The following is a 13,300-nucleotide window of genomic DNA, read 5'->3' as shown; positions in this document are numbered from 1 at the left end:
GCTGAAGTAGTAGATATGGGGAGAGTGACTTGGAAGATGGCCAGTGAGATGCAGAGAATTGGGGAACGGAAAGGGAAGGTTTGGGGTCAGGAAGTCAGTGTTGGCTACGACATAATCGGGGACAGATTGTCATGCTTAATAAATGAAAGATTTCATCTTTTGGAAATGCAATTTATTTGAGATGACATCGAAACCTGACACCTGTTTTACTGAAAATAAACAAACACTTGCAGCCATGTCTGATGTAGAAATCAGAATTGTGCTACCTTGCTGGACTATTGTATTTACAAATGAGCTTAAATACCTAAAGCTAAATGTATTTGAGCACTACCTAAATAATGTCCAAATTAAAGAGAATATTATCAAATGTGACAGAGTATGGTAATTCTTTTTTCTGAAATATACACATTCAGATAAATGAATGGATGATTAAATACAGTATTGTTGGTTCTATTTGATTTCTTTAAAATATTAGGTATAACACCAGTGATGGTCCAAATCAAAACATTTCAAAACTCTTAGATGTTTCATTAGGTATTTTATGCTCTGACATCATTTCCTGTGACTTTTATTACTCCTCTTTTCCTGACATTAATGGAGCCACAGTGACATACATTGGTTAGACTGGGTAATCACAGTTATTGAGCAATATTTCAAATGAAATATAGGAAACTCAGATTTCCAGTTTTGTTTAAGAATAAAAATCTATAATTATTGCAGAATTCTAAAACCCAACACAATGTCATGTGAGCAAGAAGTCTATCTTTCATATTAAGTAAAAAATAAAATTTAAAACCTTACACTGTCTGTGACATACCAGCGATTCACATTTTACCCTTTTTCCTTCCCCAAGTCCAGGATACGGTATCTCCATTGATAAGGATTCTGGAAAGAGCCAAGCAAATGGAGAAGAATCATTGTTTGATACTATAAACGACCAGATAAAGACTAACCAAGATGCAAAGTTCCAGCCAATTGCAAGTTTGTTTGAAGAAGAAAATCAATTTCTGACGTTTCCTCCTTCTCAATCTTACTGCTCTTTTGCTAACAAAAGCCATGTTGACCAGCTATTCACAGATTTTGGAGATGCAAAAGAAATATTCGGTAAACCCAGCCTGTATGACGGTGAAGAAATGCATGAGATGATAGGTCCTGCCCACTGTGTAGCTGAGAGGGACCTCTCAAGCATCCTCACGGCTCCAGAGATGATTTGCTCCCTTAACAACCGAAGCTTAAATTCAGTAAACCAGAATCCAAACTGGAATCAGTTCAAACACGGCAGTATCCAGAAAAAAAATCCTGTAGAGTTATCCGATCAGCAAAAACTTACTACGTTCTTTGATAATATAGGTAAATATCCACAGTGCAAGTGGCAAATGTAACGAGGAGGGTTTTATGTTTAAGAGGTTGATTAACATTTGATTAATATGTTTTTTTTTAATTTTATTAAGGCAGGCATTTAATGTTACACATTGCAGGGATGTCTTGCTGAGCTATATTTTATTTATTTATTTATTTACTTACTTATTTATTTATTTATTTATTTATTTATTTATTTAGAAAACGTATATTGCTGCCTACTCTCAAACATAGAAGCACAATATAAAAGAAATAAAAGTAAAAATAAAAACAATAAAAATAATAAAAAATAAAAATAATAAAAATAATAAAACAATAAGCCCCACCCTGATGAGAACACACTTTCATACCAGCCATTTAACGGGATCCAGATGGTGCATCATTGCACTCATTTGCAATATATTGCATTCAAATAATACCACTAGCCATAGGAGCAATATTATATATGATTTCCCAAGCATGTAAATGGCAACCATGATTAACCAGGAAAAAGAGAGAATGCAGTTGTGCTTGGATCCTGAAGATTCGGCCTAGAGGAATGAATCTCTTTCTGTATCGCAAAAATCGGCCTGTTTGTTCTATGAAACCTGAATGAGATGAGAACCAAACTACCCCTTTTTTGACATTGTTTCTCATTCTTCTCCATGGGATGTTGGAGGACTTTATCTTTAAAATGTTTTGACTATCTGTCAGGCACAAACAATCAAATCAGCGTAGAGTTCAAAGTAGCTACTTTATTGTTCTCTGCCTATAATACAGGAATGTTCCCAAACTGGCAGATTCGCCTGAGAGAGACCTTATAAGGCTCAAAGGCATTTAAGGGAGATCTTGCCCTTTTGTGTTTACATAATGAGTCCAGGCTAATTCCCCGTTTGATCCCTCCTCCTTGACTGGGACAGTTCCTCTCCAATAATATCGGTGTACGTATAGCATTTGACAGATTTGAAAGCAGAATTAAAAACATGCCTTATAATATCGAGGGCCCAACTGATTAATTAGTGTCATGTTAAATTAAACGACTGAAATATATTTTGATCTATAAATTTATTTATTTATTTATTTATTTATTTATTTATTTAATTTGTATACCGCCCTTCTCCCAAAAGGGACTCAGGGCGGTGAACAGCCAAAATTAAAAAACATACAAATGCAAAAGTTAAGATAATTAAAAGAATTAAATCATTGGCTACCCAATTTAAAACCCCAAATCCATAAAATTTAAAATCCCAATTAAAAACCATTTAGGCTAGGCCGGCTTGATGAAATAAAAACGTCTTCAGGGCTTTACGGAAGATCCGGAGGTCCGGGATCAATCGTATTCCAGGAGGCAGCTGATTCCACAGGGCGGGTGCCCCCACATAAATGATCATAAAAATGAATGTTTCTGTAGAAATTAGGGGAGGTTCCCTTTTCATTTTAGTAGCAGGCTAGTGAACTTATAAGTGACTGAAATGAATGGAGAAGTTGCTGAAGGAGGGAAAAACACACCGCTGAATTACGGTCCGTGTGTTCTTTTTAACGTTGCCGTGTAAATGTATTTTTAAGATTTTTGTTTTCTTTTGTTTTGATTTGCAGGAGGTTTTAAAAACCAAAAGAAATATACTAAGGCACCAAAACCTATAAAGAGCTACTTAAAGAACAGGTGAGATTTTTTTTTTAAAAAAAGAGTTTCATTCACGTAAAGAATGGTATTACAGAATGAGGATTTTTCACATAGTTCATGAGAAAGTACTCTTATAAAATGGATATGAGGTAAGCATGATCGAAGACTGATTACAGGAAAGCAGCTCTAATATGCCCACATGCACAGAATTTCTGCCTTCCAAAATTATTGTTCCAAAATTACTTCAAAATAATGCTGAACTATTACACCTTAATATTTATTTTCATAGACTAAACGACTAGCTTTGATTACTTACAGTCAAAGTGTATTTTAATGTATCTTATTATAAAGAGATCCAGTTCAGTGGTGAAGGTTCTGGCCTAATGATTGGGAGATTCTGAGTTCTAGTCCTCTTTAGGCAGGAAAGCCAGCTGGGTGACTTTGGGCCAATCACCAGGAGACAGTGAGTTCTAGTTCTGCCTCAGTCACAAAAGCCAGCTGAGTGATTTTGGGCCGGGCACTGTCTCTCAGCCCAACCCACCTCATAGGATTGTTGTTGTGTGGGGAAAAGGTGGAGGAAGAGTATTGGATGTGTTTGCCGCTTTGAATTATTTGTAAAAATCATAAAGGCAGGATACGAAGAAAGGAAAGGAAAGGAAAGGAAAGGAAAGGAAAGGAAGAAAGGAAGGAAGAAAGAAAGAAAGAAAGAAAGAAAGAAAGAAAGAAAGAAAGAAAGAAAGAAAAGGAAGGAAGGAAGAAAAAAAGAAAGGAAGAAAAGAAGGAAGGAAGGAAGGAAGAAGGAAGGAAGGAAGGAAGAGAAAGGAAAGAAGGAAGGCACAAGCTGAGGAGACATATCTATGATATTAATTACTGGCACCTATTATGCAAGAAAACTATTCTTCAGTGCTGATTTAGTTTTCCAAGCCAACTTTGCAGTCATTGTGCAGTTGGCCTGGATGATGTGTCCTGAACCACAAAAAGTTAGAGGACGTGGATGATATCCATTAATATGTTGTATTTAGGACAACATCGGTTCTTCTATTGCAACAACATTTCTCCACTCTTCTTTCATCCAGGATGAAAATAGCAATGCTTTAAATATAAGAAATGAAAATAGATTTGCCTATTGCTAGCAAATACATTTTTATGTATTAGGTCAGGGCCTAAGTATTTATCTCAGCATTACTGTTGTGTTTGTTGTGTTATATTTTATACTGTAAAGGGGCAGTCCCCAAACTTTTTGGCACCAGGGTTTCACTGAAGACAATTTTTCCACGGACTGGAGGCGGGGAGAGATGGTTCCACACACAACATAGATCGGGGTGAAATCTACTTACCTTCCTTACTAGTTCGGAAGTTCTCACTTCTCTCTCACATGCGTGTGTGTCACATGCACGCACACACCTTCTGTGCATGCAAAAAAAATTACTTCCTGGTTAAAACCAGGAAATAATGACACCCGGGCGACGATTGCTACCGGATTGCTGAACCACAGGGAAAAATCGCTACCGGATCGGCCAATCCGGTCTGATCCGGGAGCATTTCACCCCTGACATAGATCACACAGATGAAGCTTCACTCGCTTACCTGCAACCCAGTTCCTAACAGGCCACGGACTAGTATCAGTCCGTGGCTCAGGGGTTGTATTCTTCGAACATATTAGAATAGTTAGTTCCTATTGTTAGATTTTCCTAGTTCTAAAAGGTGTCAGATATTTACTGAATGCTTATTTATTTATTATTTTTATTTTATTTTATTAGATTTCTATACCGCCCTTCTCCCGAAGGACTCAGGGCGGTGAACAGCCAAAAGATAAAACACAAGAATACAAAATTTAAAATAGATTAAAACAGATTAAACAATTTGGCTCAATTTTAAAAATATCCCATAATTAAACAAATTAAAATTAGTATTTAAAATTTAAATTTAAAAAAATTTAAAAGGGAGAAGATTTAGGCCAGGCCAGCTTGATGAAATAAAAACGTTTTAAGCGCGCGGCGGAAGGTGCTTATGAGATGAACTTGCTAAGAACAAGGATTGAATTATATCTTACCTAATTTACTTAAGTTTCCTAAACTATATTGTACCCTAACATTGATATTTTTAACTTGCGGAATAAATCTGGCTTATTTTCCAGCAGGAAGAAAGGCCATTCAGATCCCGATATGGATTATTTGAAGATTTTCGAGCATGAAACGGTAAAAGTTGATATAAGTTGTTCAAAGAAATGTCTATGGAGATTCTCAACCATTCAGGTCATGGTTGTCCCAAAGGTGCTTTTTCAAGAGGCGACTGGACTTTCTCATTTTTTTCTTTGAAGACGTTTCTGCTTCTCATCCAAGAAGCTTCTTCAGTTCTGACTGGATGGTGGGGAATTGAAGGATTTATAATCCTTGCAGACCGCTGGTCATTTGCATTCTTTGTAGGGAATCAGGGAGGTTTGTCTATGTTCTCAGTCCACACCAGGGGTAAAATTCACCTACCTTCGCTACCGGATCGCAAATATGAGTGTGCGCACCTCCTTCACACATGCACAGAGTCTTCTGCACATGCGCAGAGAGTAAAAAAACGGAACATGATGACGTCCAGGTGGGTGGGCGGAGTCTTCTGCCACCGGCCCTACCGGATCGCGTGAGCTGGATAGATCCGGCTGAATCTCACCACTGGTCCACACCCATTTACACTACACAGGTGACCCCGAAGACACAGACAAGCCTCCAAGTGGCCTCAATAACTCTCTAAAAGGATGCAAATAACCAGCTGCTGTCTGCAAGGAAAATAAATCCTTCCATTCTCCACAATCCAGTCAGAACCAAAGAAGCTTCTTGGATGAGAAGCGATCGTTCAAAGAAAGCTGCCTGGTTACATTTTCCCCGCTGCTTGTGATTATTTCTAAAACAATTATTCTTATTTATTTATAGGAGCATTTTTAAAAGAAACCCTTATCATCTTCCTTGCTCTTCTCCGTACTGTTTCAACACCTCTTTTACATTCTGTTTTTTGTTTTACATTTTGTCAGCTTGCCACCGGAACAAGGCTGAGTTATATAAAACAAATAACCTCTCGAGCCGATTTGCGTGCAGAGCATATGAGCAGTCAGCAGCTACACAGCAGATGCCAAACAATCTGCCCTTTGCATACTAAAAGATCATTTGTACGATCAGCAGAGAAGACACATTTGCTGTTTCTTGCTAACCAGATGGGGCAATTTTAATCCTAAACCAAATAGGAAAGAAACTTGGGTTCCCTTAATTGGAATGATTGTGTAATTACATTAGTGAAGACTTCAGAAAATGTATTCTTGCGACAGGCATACAGATAGTGCTCAACTTACAATAGTGCTCATTTACTGGACCGTTCAAAGTTACGACGGCACTGAAAAAAGTGACTTATGACTGTTTTTCACACTTACGACCATTGGAGCATTCCCATGGTCACATGATCAAAATCCAGACACTTAGCAACCGACTCATATTTATGACGGTTGCAGTGTCCTGGTGACATGTGATTCCCTTTTGCGACCTTCTGACAAGCAAAGTCAACGGGGAAGCCAGATTCACTTAACAACCATGTCACTAACTTAACAGCTGCAGTGATTCACTTAACGACTGTGTCAAGAAAGGTGGTAAAATGGTGCAAAATCACCTAATAACTGCTTCACTTAGCAGCAGAAATTTTGGGCTCATTTGTGGTCGTAAGTCGAGGACTACCTGTAGTTGAACTAACTCACCGAGAAACAGCATTTCCTTCATGTAAGGAAAAAATTATTTCTATATTATGTTGTAAACAATAGAACATTTCTGAGCAAATTACTTATACCGTGATGTCAAGTTCTGAAAGAGAAGCTAAATAAAAGCAGCTGTGGCAAAAATTATACTAATACCATTTTTTAATTTTTTTTAAGCTGGATAAGGAAGTTTACAGTGACTTTGATCAGCATTGGAAGCAAAGCAGGCAAAACGGTTAGTTTTAATTTTGAAATCCATGAATAGCTCTCTTCTCATTTAGGTATCTTAGCTGTCTTAAATTTAATGATGAAGGAAAAAAGAGACCTTCTGTTCTTTGACTTTAATATCTTCTTTAAGAATAGAAAAATCTAACAGGATGAGTAAGGTACTTTTAAGTCATCTTAAAGAACATCTTCCAAACTTGGGTGAATTATCCAAAATTGGGTAAAAGTGATTTTTTGGGGGGAGATCATGACATCCAAACCCATCACCCAATCGCAATAGGGATGGTCGTGTTACATTGGATAAAAATAACTTTCTGATAATAACTTTTTGGGATAACGATTACAGGGGTGGGATTCAGCCGGTTCAGACTGGCTTAGGCAAACCGGATGTTAATTTTAAATCTGGTTTAATCTGGAAAATGGTAGTTACAAGGACTGGCTGACCCCGCCTGCCCCGCCCATCCCAGGAGTCTCCACGTGGCCCAATTTGGATGCCAGGTAAGTGCAGAGCCCGCGTGGAGGCTCTGGGAGGGTGAAAAATGGGCCTAACAGAAGTAGTAGAAGTCAGGAAATGGGCCCGTTTCCAGCCTCTGGAGGGCCTCCAGAGCCCAGGGGAGGCTATTTTCGCCCTCCCGGAGGCTCAACAAAAGCCTCCGGAGCCTGGGGAGGGCAAAAATGCCCCCTCCACCATGGTTCAGGAAGCCACACTCCCATGGTCACGCCCATCCAGCAACTAGGCAGAGAACCAGTTGCTAAAATTTTTCAATTCCACCCCTGTTAACGAAGGAAAAAGTTTGGGAAGAACTGTTTTAAGGCAGGGGTCCCCAACCATCAGGCCGCGGACCACTCCCGGGCTGTGGCCCATTGGGAATTGGGCCGTGCAAGCAGCGTGCAAGGGCGTTCTTTATTTGCACGCACGCGGGAACTAGGTTGCCTGCACAAAACCATCCCTCTCCCCCCCTCCCCTCTGCTGTCGCCAATCCATGGAGTAAGAAGGTTGGTGGCCGCAACCTTAAGGGATCATACAGTGATTAACCATTTCATATCTTCATTGTTTTGTTATTAACTTTTCATAATTTTAAATTATTCATATTTGGCCTTACAGAAGTAGGGTCCTCCTATGCCTCATCCCTGTGTTTTTAAGAGTCAGAAATAAGCTATAAGCCACAGCGAGTTTTCCCATTTCATCTGGAGTTATCCTTTGCAACTTTCCTAAGGAGCTTCTGAGAAGCAAAATCAATGGGATGAAGCCTGATTCACTCAATGCCCGCATGATTCACTTACCAACCGTAGTGATTTCTTAACCACCATGGAAAAAAGTTGCAAAATGGGGCATGACTTACTTCACAATTGCCTTTTTTAGCTATGGACATTTTGGGCTCAATTGTGGTTCTAAATCGAGGACTACCTGTATCACTGTTTAGAGTTTCTCGAAACAAATTCAGGAATTTTGTTGTTGTTCTTCAGATGATGATTCCCCGTTAAGTAGCCAGTCACCCACATATTCTCCAGAGCAAGCAGATCGACATACCAGTTCTTCCTCTGACGAGGTGAGGACAAGGCTTCCTTGAAGTTGTTCAAGTACTTGCACGCTGCAGATTTTGAATCCTCCTGCAAATTATTTTAATGCATAGAAGCCCTCTCTATAATACACATGAAAATAGCAATAGCAATAGCACTTAGACTTATATACCGCTTTTCAGTGCTTTACAGCTTTCTCTAAGCGGTTTTACAGAATCAGCCTATTGCCCCCAACAATCTGGCTCCTCATTTTACCCACCTCGGAAGGACGGAAGGCTGAGTCGACCTTGAGCCTGGTGGCATTTGAACTGCCAAATTGCAGGCAGATGGCAGTCAGCAGAAGTAGCCTGCAGTACTGCACTCTAACCTCTGTGCCACCGTGGCTCAAAATAGAATAGCTAATAGCATCATTGACATTACTTCCAGCTAACTTAATGGAGTAATGGAAAACAAAAAATATTGGCTGGGCTTTGAAGCTGGAATCGGTTCTCTTCCATTATATTACCATTTTTATTCCATTATACAGTTCTCTTCCATTATATCATCATTTATATATATTTGAAAGGGTCATACGAACAATAAAAAGGACTCCTTAACAACCAGAGTGATTTATTGGCCACCGTCAAAGAATTACACTGACTCCAGGGGTGAAATTCGACCAGATCGGACCGGATCGGGCGAACCGGTAGGGACGATTTGAATCAGTTCGCCGAACCAGTAAAAATCACCCCTGGTTGGCCCCACCCACGGCCGCCCGATCGCCACTCACCTCTTCCGGCCGCTCGCTCGGCCCTTTCGGCCACTTGATATTCCACAGAATTCAACGTTAAATGCAGCAGAGAGAATTTGAACTTTTCTCCCTTCATTCACAGCGGAGCTGCTGCAGCCTGTCCCTTTAAGGTACTTCGACCCCCCCGAAAGGGAGGGGGCCGGGGGGGAACCATAAGGGGAGCAGCAGCTCCGCTGTGAACGGAGGGAGAAAAGTTCAGCTTCTCTCTGCCACAGTATTCACCATGAGCCCTTCTCGTGCTCATACGCACATTTTTTTCCTACCGGGTTCTGTGGGCGTGGCTTGGTGGTGGTGGGTCATGTGACTGAGTGGGCGTGGGCGTGAGTGACATCGTGTTGGCTACTCCCATGCAGTCACAGGACCTCCCCCACCAAGCCACACCCACGGATCCGGTAGGGAAAAAATTCACCACTGACTGATTCCGATTTATTTCAACAGTCTAAACCAGAGGAGGGCAATGAAGGAGCGTCATCGGATTCTGAAGTCTCCTATTCAAGGACTTCCAGCCATCCCTGCTCAAGATCAGGACATCAAAGATCAGAATATGTTTGCCAATTCGATGGGAGGCACCGGAATACAGCTAATATTCGATCCCAGGCAAAATCCGCCGTAACTCCGAGAAAGAATACGTTGCACAGAGCTGGACTGCTGTTGTCAGGCCTGAACGATAAGGGGAAGCACGAGGCTTCATGTCAAACAGAGGCATGTGCTGAGCCAGTAGAAAAATCCAATGCAGCTGTGCAGTGTGACATCATCCAGAGGTGCCCCTGTAAAAAGGAGCTGTCCTTCGCCCACAGTGCTGAAATGGTGACTTCGACTAGCAAGGTAGACGCCACTGGAGGGCAGAACGTTCCAGCAAATAGTGCAGCCTTTCAGCCTCCAAATAGCAATTCTTTGCCGACTAATGAGAATTTGTCTCCCGAAATGGATGGTTTCATAGCGGCAAGGTCAGCCTAGCTCGGTCTAACAAATAAAAAAAAAAGGGGGGGGGGAAATTGCATCTGAACGTACATATTTATTGACAAGGCAGTCAAGGAGCTTAAATTAATGTGTTCCTTCCGACATATATATTTTCCAGCTCTATTTCATGACACAGATTGAGGGATACTTAAATACAGGTGTCGCGAAACGTTGGGGAATTAAGCAACTATAATAACAGTGATTCAAACTACATATATATATAATATTGCTACTCTAGTGGTTTACTAACTTCATCTTCTCGGTAACTCCTTTCTCCGTCCCTTGACTAAATATCTCTTCCTGTGCCTTCCATTTTTGTTAACGCAGTTTAATGTAAATGTCTCTGTGAAAACAGCACTTAATACATTTGCATTTTGTCCTTCCCTTCCTGAAGTCAATGCACAGTGGCCCAATTCTGTCATAATGAGTCCTGCCGGCCAGAATTTGTTGGCAAGCTCATTTTGTCCTCTTCAGCTGAGCTTGGAACAGAAGGAAAGGAATCCTCATTTTAAAATGATGTCTGGATCAGAAAATTATGGATGAAGAGTCCCACCCAGAGCCCCATTTGCCAATTTGTTTTTAAACCATCTTTAAACCGTAGTTTCCTGGTTAATCTATGAATAAGCGTACAAGAAGAAAGAGAAGAAGGCACACGTCATCCTGTTATTTATTCATAGGTCAAGAAGCAGGTTTCCCATTTGGATCAAAGATTGAGGGATTGGATCCATAGATTTCCATCTTATCGTAAACTCTTATCAGAAGCTATATTAGAAATGAAGAATATTTCGGAAATTGGGAGCTTTAAGAATGCTCCTGATTAGTTATATTTCAGCCCTCCTTTTAGACAGGGGTTATTAATTCACCAGTTCTTGTTTTTATATCGAGCATCTTCTGGTTTAAGAGATTTTGAAATTTGCTGTCGTTTTCTTTGTAGTTATGGCATGTTGCCTGCAAACTCAGGATTGACAGCTTGTTTTATTTGTACTGTTGGAACAAGTGGGTTGATAAGCCCTTTTTAAACCATCCCCCCTTTGGTTTGCCATGTTCCTTGTGGGTCAACCTGGACTAGCTGTGGTTGAAAGAAGCTTCCTTTCTAATTTTAAAGAAGAGTCTTAGGATTGTCGATATCATTCCATTGGATAACGAAAGAGAGAGAGACCTATTAAAGGAAAACACGCCTTCAAGAATTGTGTTTTTCAAATTGTGTTCTAAAGTACCAAATCTCACTAAAATAAACATCGATTTTAAAGTAAAAGTCTTCGACTTAACAACAGAAGAGCCTGTAGTACAGTGGACTAAGCACTGTTATTAAGAACTGCTGCCTGCAATTACTGCGAGTTCGAATCTCACCAGGCTCAAGGTCGACTCAGCCTTCCATCCTTTCTAAGGTAGGTAAATTGAGGACCCAGTTTGTGGGGGCAATAAGCTGACTTTGTATAAATATACAAAAGGATGAAGGCTATTGCTTAACGCATTGTAAGCCGCCCTGAGTCTCCGAAGAAGGGCGGCATATAAATTAAAGCAAAATAAATAAAATAAATAAAAAATAAACAGTTCGTTTAGTGACCGTCCAAAGTTACAGCAGCACTGAAAAACGTGACTAACGACCGCTTTCCACACGTACGACAGTTGCAGCATCCCCATGGTCACCTTGTCAAAATTCAGAGGCTTGGCAACTGGTTGTGTGTGTGTATATCAAGTCATCTCCTTTTGTGACCTTCTCACAAGCAAAGTCAACAGGGAAGCCAGATTCGCTTAACAACGAAGTGTTATTAATTTAACAACTGCAGTGACTCACCTAACCACGATGGCATGAAAGGTCATAAAATGGGTGCAAAGCTCACTTAATAAATGTCTCACTTAGCAACAGAAATGTTGGGCTCAATTGCGGCCATTAGCTGAGGAATACTTGTAGTTGTTTCTTATTGAACATGTTAGCTATGCTAGTCTGCCAAACGAAGCATTCAATCCACATACAGAGCAGGGGTGAAATGCTCCCGGTTCGGACCAGATCGCCTGATCCGGTAGCTCTGGTGGCGGGTGGTTCGGAGAACCGGTAGCAAAAATCCCTGCGCCCGCCCCCCCATGCCCAGCTGAGCCGTACAATCATCAGAGGCTTTTTTTTTACTTTTAAAAGCATTTTTTCTACAAACTTTTCCAACGAAAAAATGCTTTTAAAAGTAAAAAAAAAAAAAAGCCTCTGATGATCGCACGGCTCAGCTGGGATCGTCAGAGGCTTTTCAAAGCATTTTTTTTCTGCAACCTCTTGGCCGAAGAGGTGGTAAAAAAAATGCTTTGAAAAGTCTCTGACGATCCCAGCTGAGTTGCCTGATCGGCAGAGGCTTTTCAAGGCATTAGAAAAAATGCTTTGAAAAGTTAAAAAAAAAAAAAGTTGGGCACGCCCACACAGTCACATTACCCCCCCAAGCCACGCCCACAGAACCAGTAGTAACAAATTTTACATTTCACCCCTGATACAGAGTATATTCTTGATTGTACTGTGGCTCTTTTTAAGACTTTCTCCAGCAGAAAACCAACCTGTTGCCATCCCCTCTCGTAGCATTCACAGGTCTTTGCAGCTTCTCGGCAGACGCAGAATTTAGAACAAATAACCAAAAACTGCTTTTCTGAAGACTCAAGAGAGAGAGAGAGAATGAGAGATGGATGGCTAGTGAAAGGATGGGAAAGAAGCAGTATAGACATTTACAGGCCGTTCTCAACTTACAACCTTTCATTTAGTGACCAAAGTTACAACGGCACTGGAAAAAGTGACCGAGGACCGTTTTTTCACACTTACAGCTGTTGCAATACCCCCCCCCAAGGTCATGTGATCAAAATTCAGACGCTCAGCAACTGGCGTGGCTTTCTGAAAGTGTCCCGGGGGAGTCATGTGATCATCTTTCGCGACTTTCCGACAATTGCTACCACCAATAGCCTCCCACCAACCAGTACGCTCCCATAGAGAGGGGTTCCTCCAGGTGCCGTCGGCCAAACAATGTCGACTGGCGGCCCCCATGGGGAGAGCCTTCTCTGTGGGGGCACCTACTATCTGGAATGAGCTCCCCCCGGAGATACGGAGGATCCCGGATCTGCGCACCTTTTTTTGTTATCAAAA

The 13,300-nt window shown here is 40.9% G+C and overlaps 1 protein-coding gene across 1 annotated transcript in view; it reads left to right on the top strand.

Annotated features, from left to right (window-relative positions):
* REDIC1 (regulator of DNA class I crossover intermediates 1) overlaps nt 1–11,369 on the top strand; it is a 30,715-nt gene extending 19,346 nt beyond the window's left edge. Inside the window, exons 10-15 of the mRNA XM_087874334.1 lie at nt 854–1,350; nt 2,935–3,001; nt 5,100–5,160; nt 6,867–6,924; nt 8,382–8,464; nt 9,664–11,369. Of these exons, the coding sequence (XP_087730460.1) occupies nt 854–1,350; nt 2,935–3,001; nt 5,100–5,160; nt 6,867–6,924; nt 8,382–8,464; nt 9,664–10,182 (1,285 nt within the window). The 3' untranslated portion in view covers nt 10,183–11,369. The remainder of the gene's footprint in view (nt 1–853; nt 1,351–2,934; nt 3,002–5,099; nt 5,161–6,866; nt 6,925–8,381; nt 8,465–9,663) is intronic.
* Nucleotides 11,370–13,300: the final 1,931 nt, after the last annotated feature.

Source organism: Pantherophis guttatus, chromosome 7, assembly GCF_059756535.1.
Source record: "Pantherophis guttatus breed Tessera chromosome 7, ASM5975653v1, whole genome shotgun sequence".
NCBI lineage: Eukaryota > Metazoa > Chordata > Lepidosauria > Squamata > Colubridae > Pantherophis > Pantherophis guttatus.
This window is presented reverse-complemented; position numbering and strand designations above follow the sequence as displayed.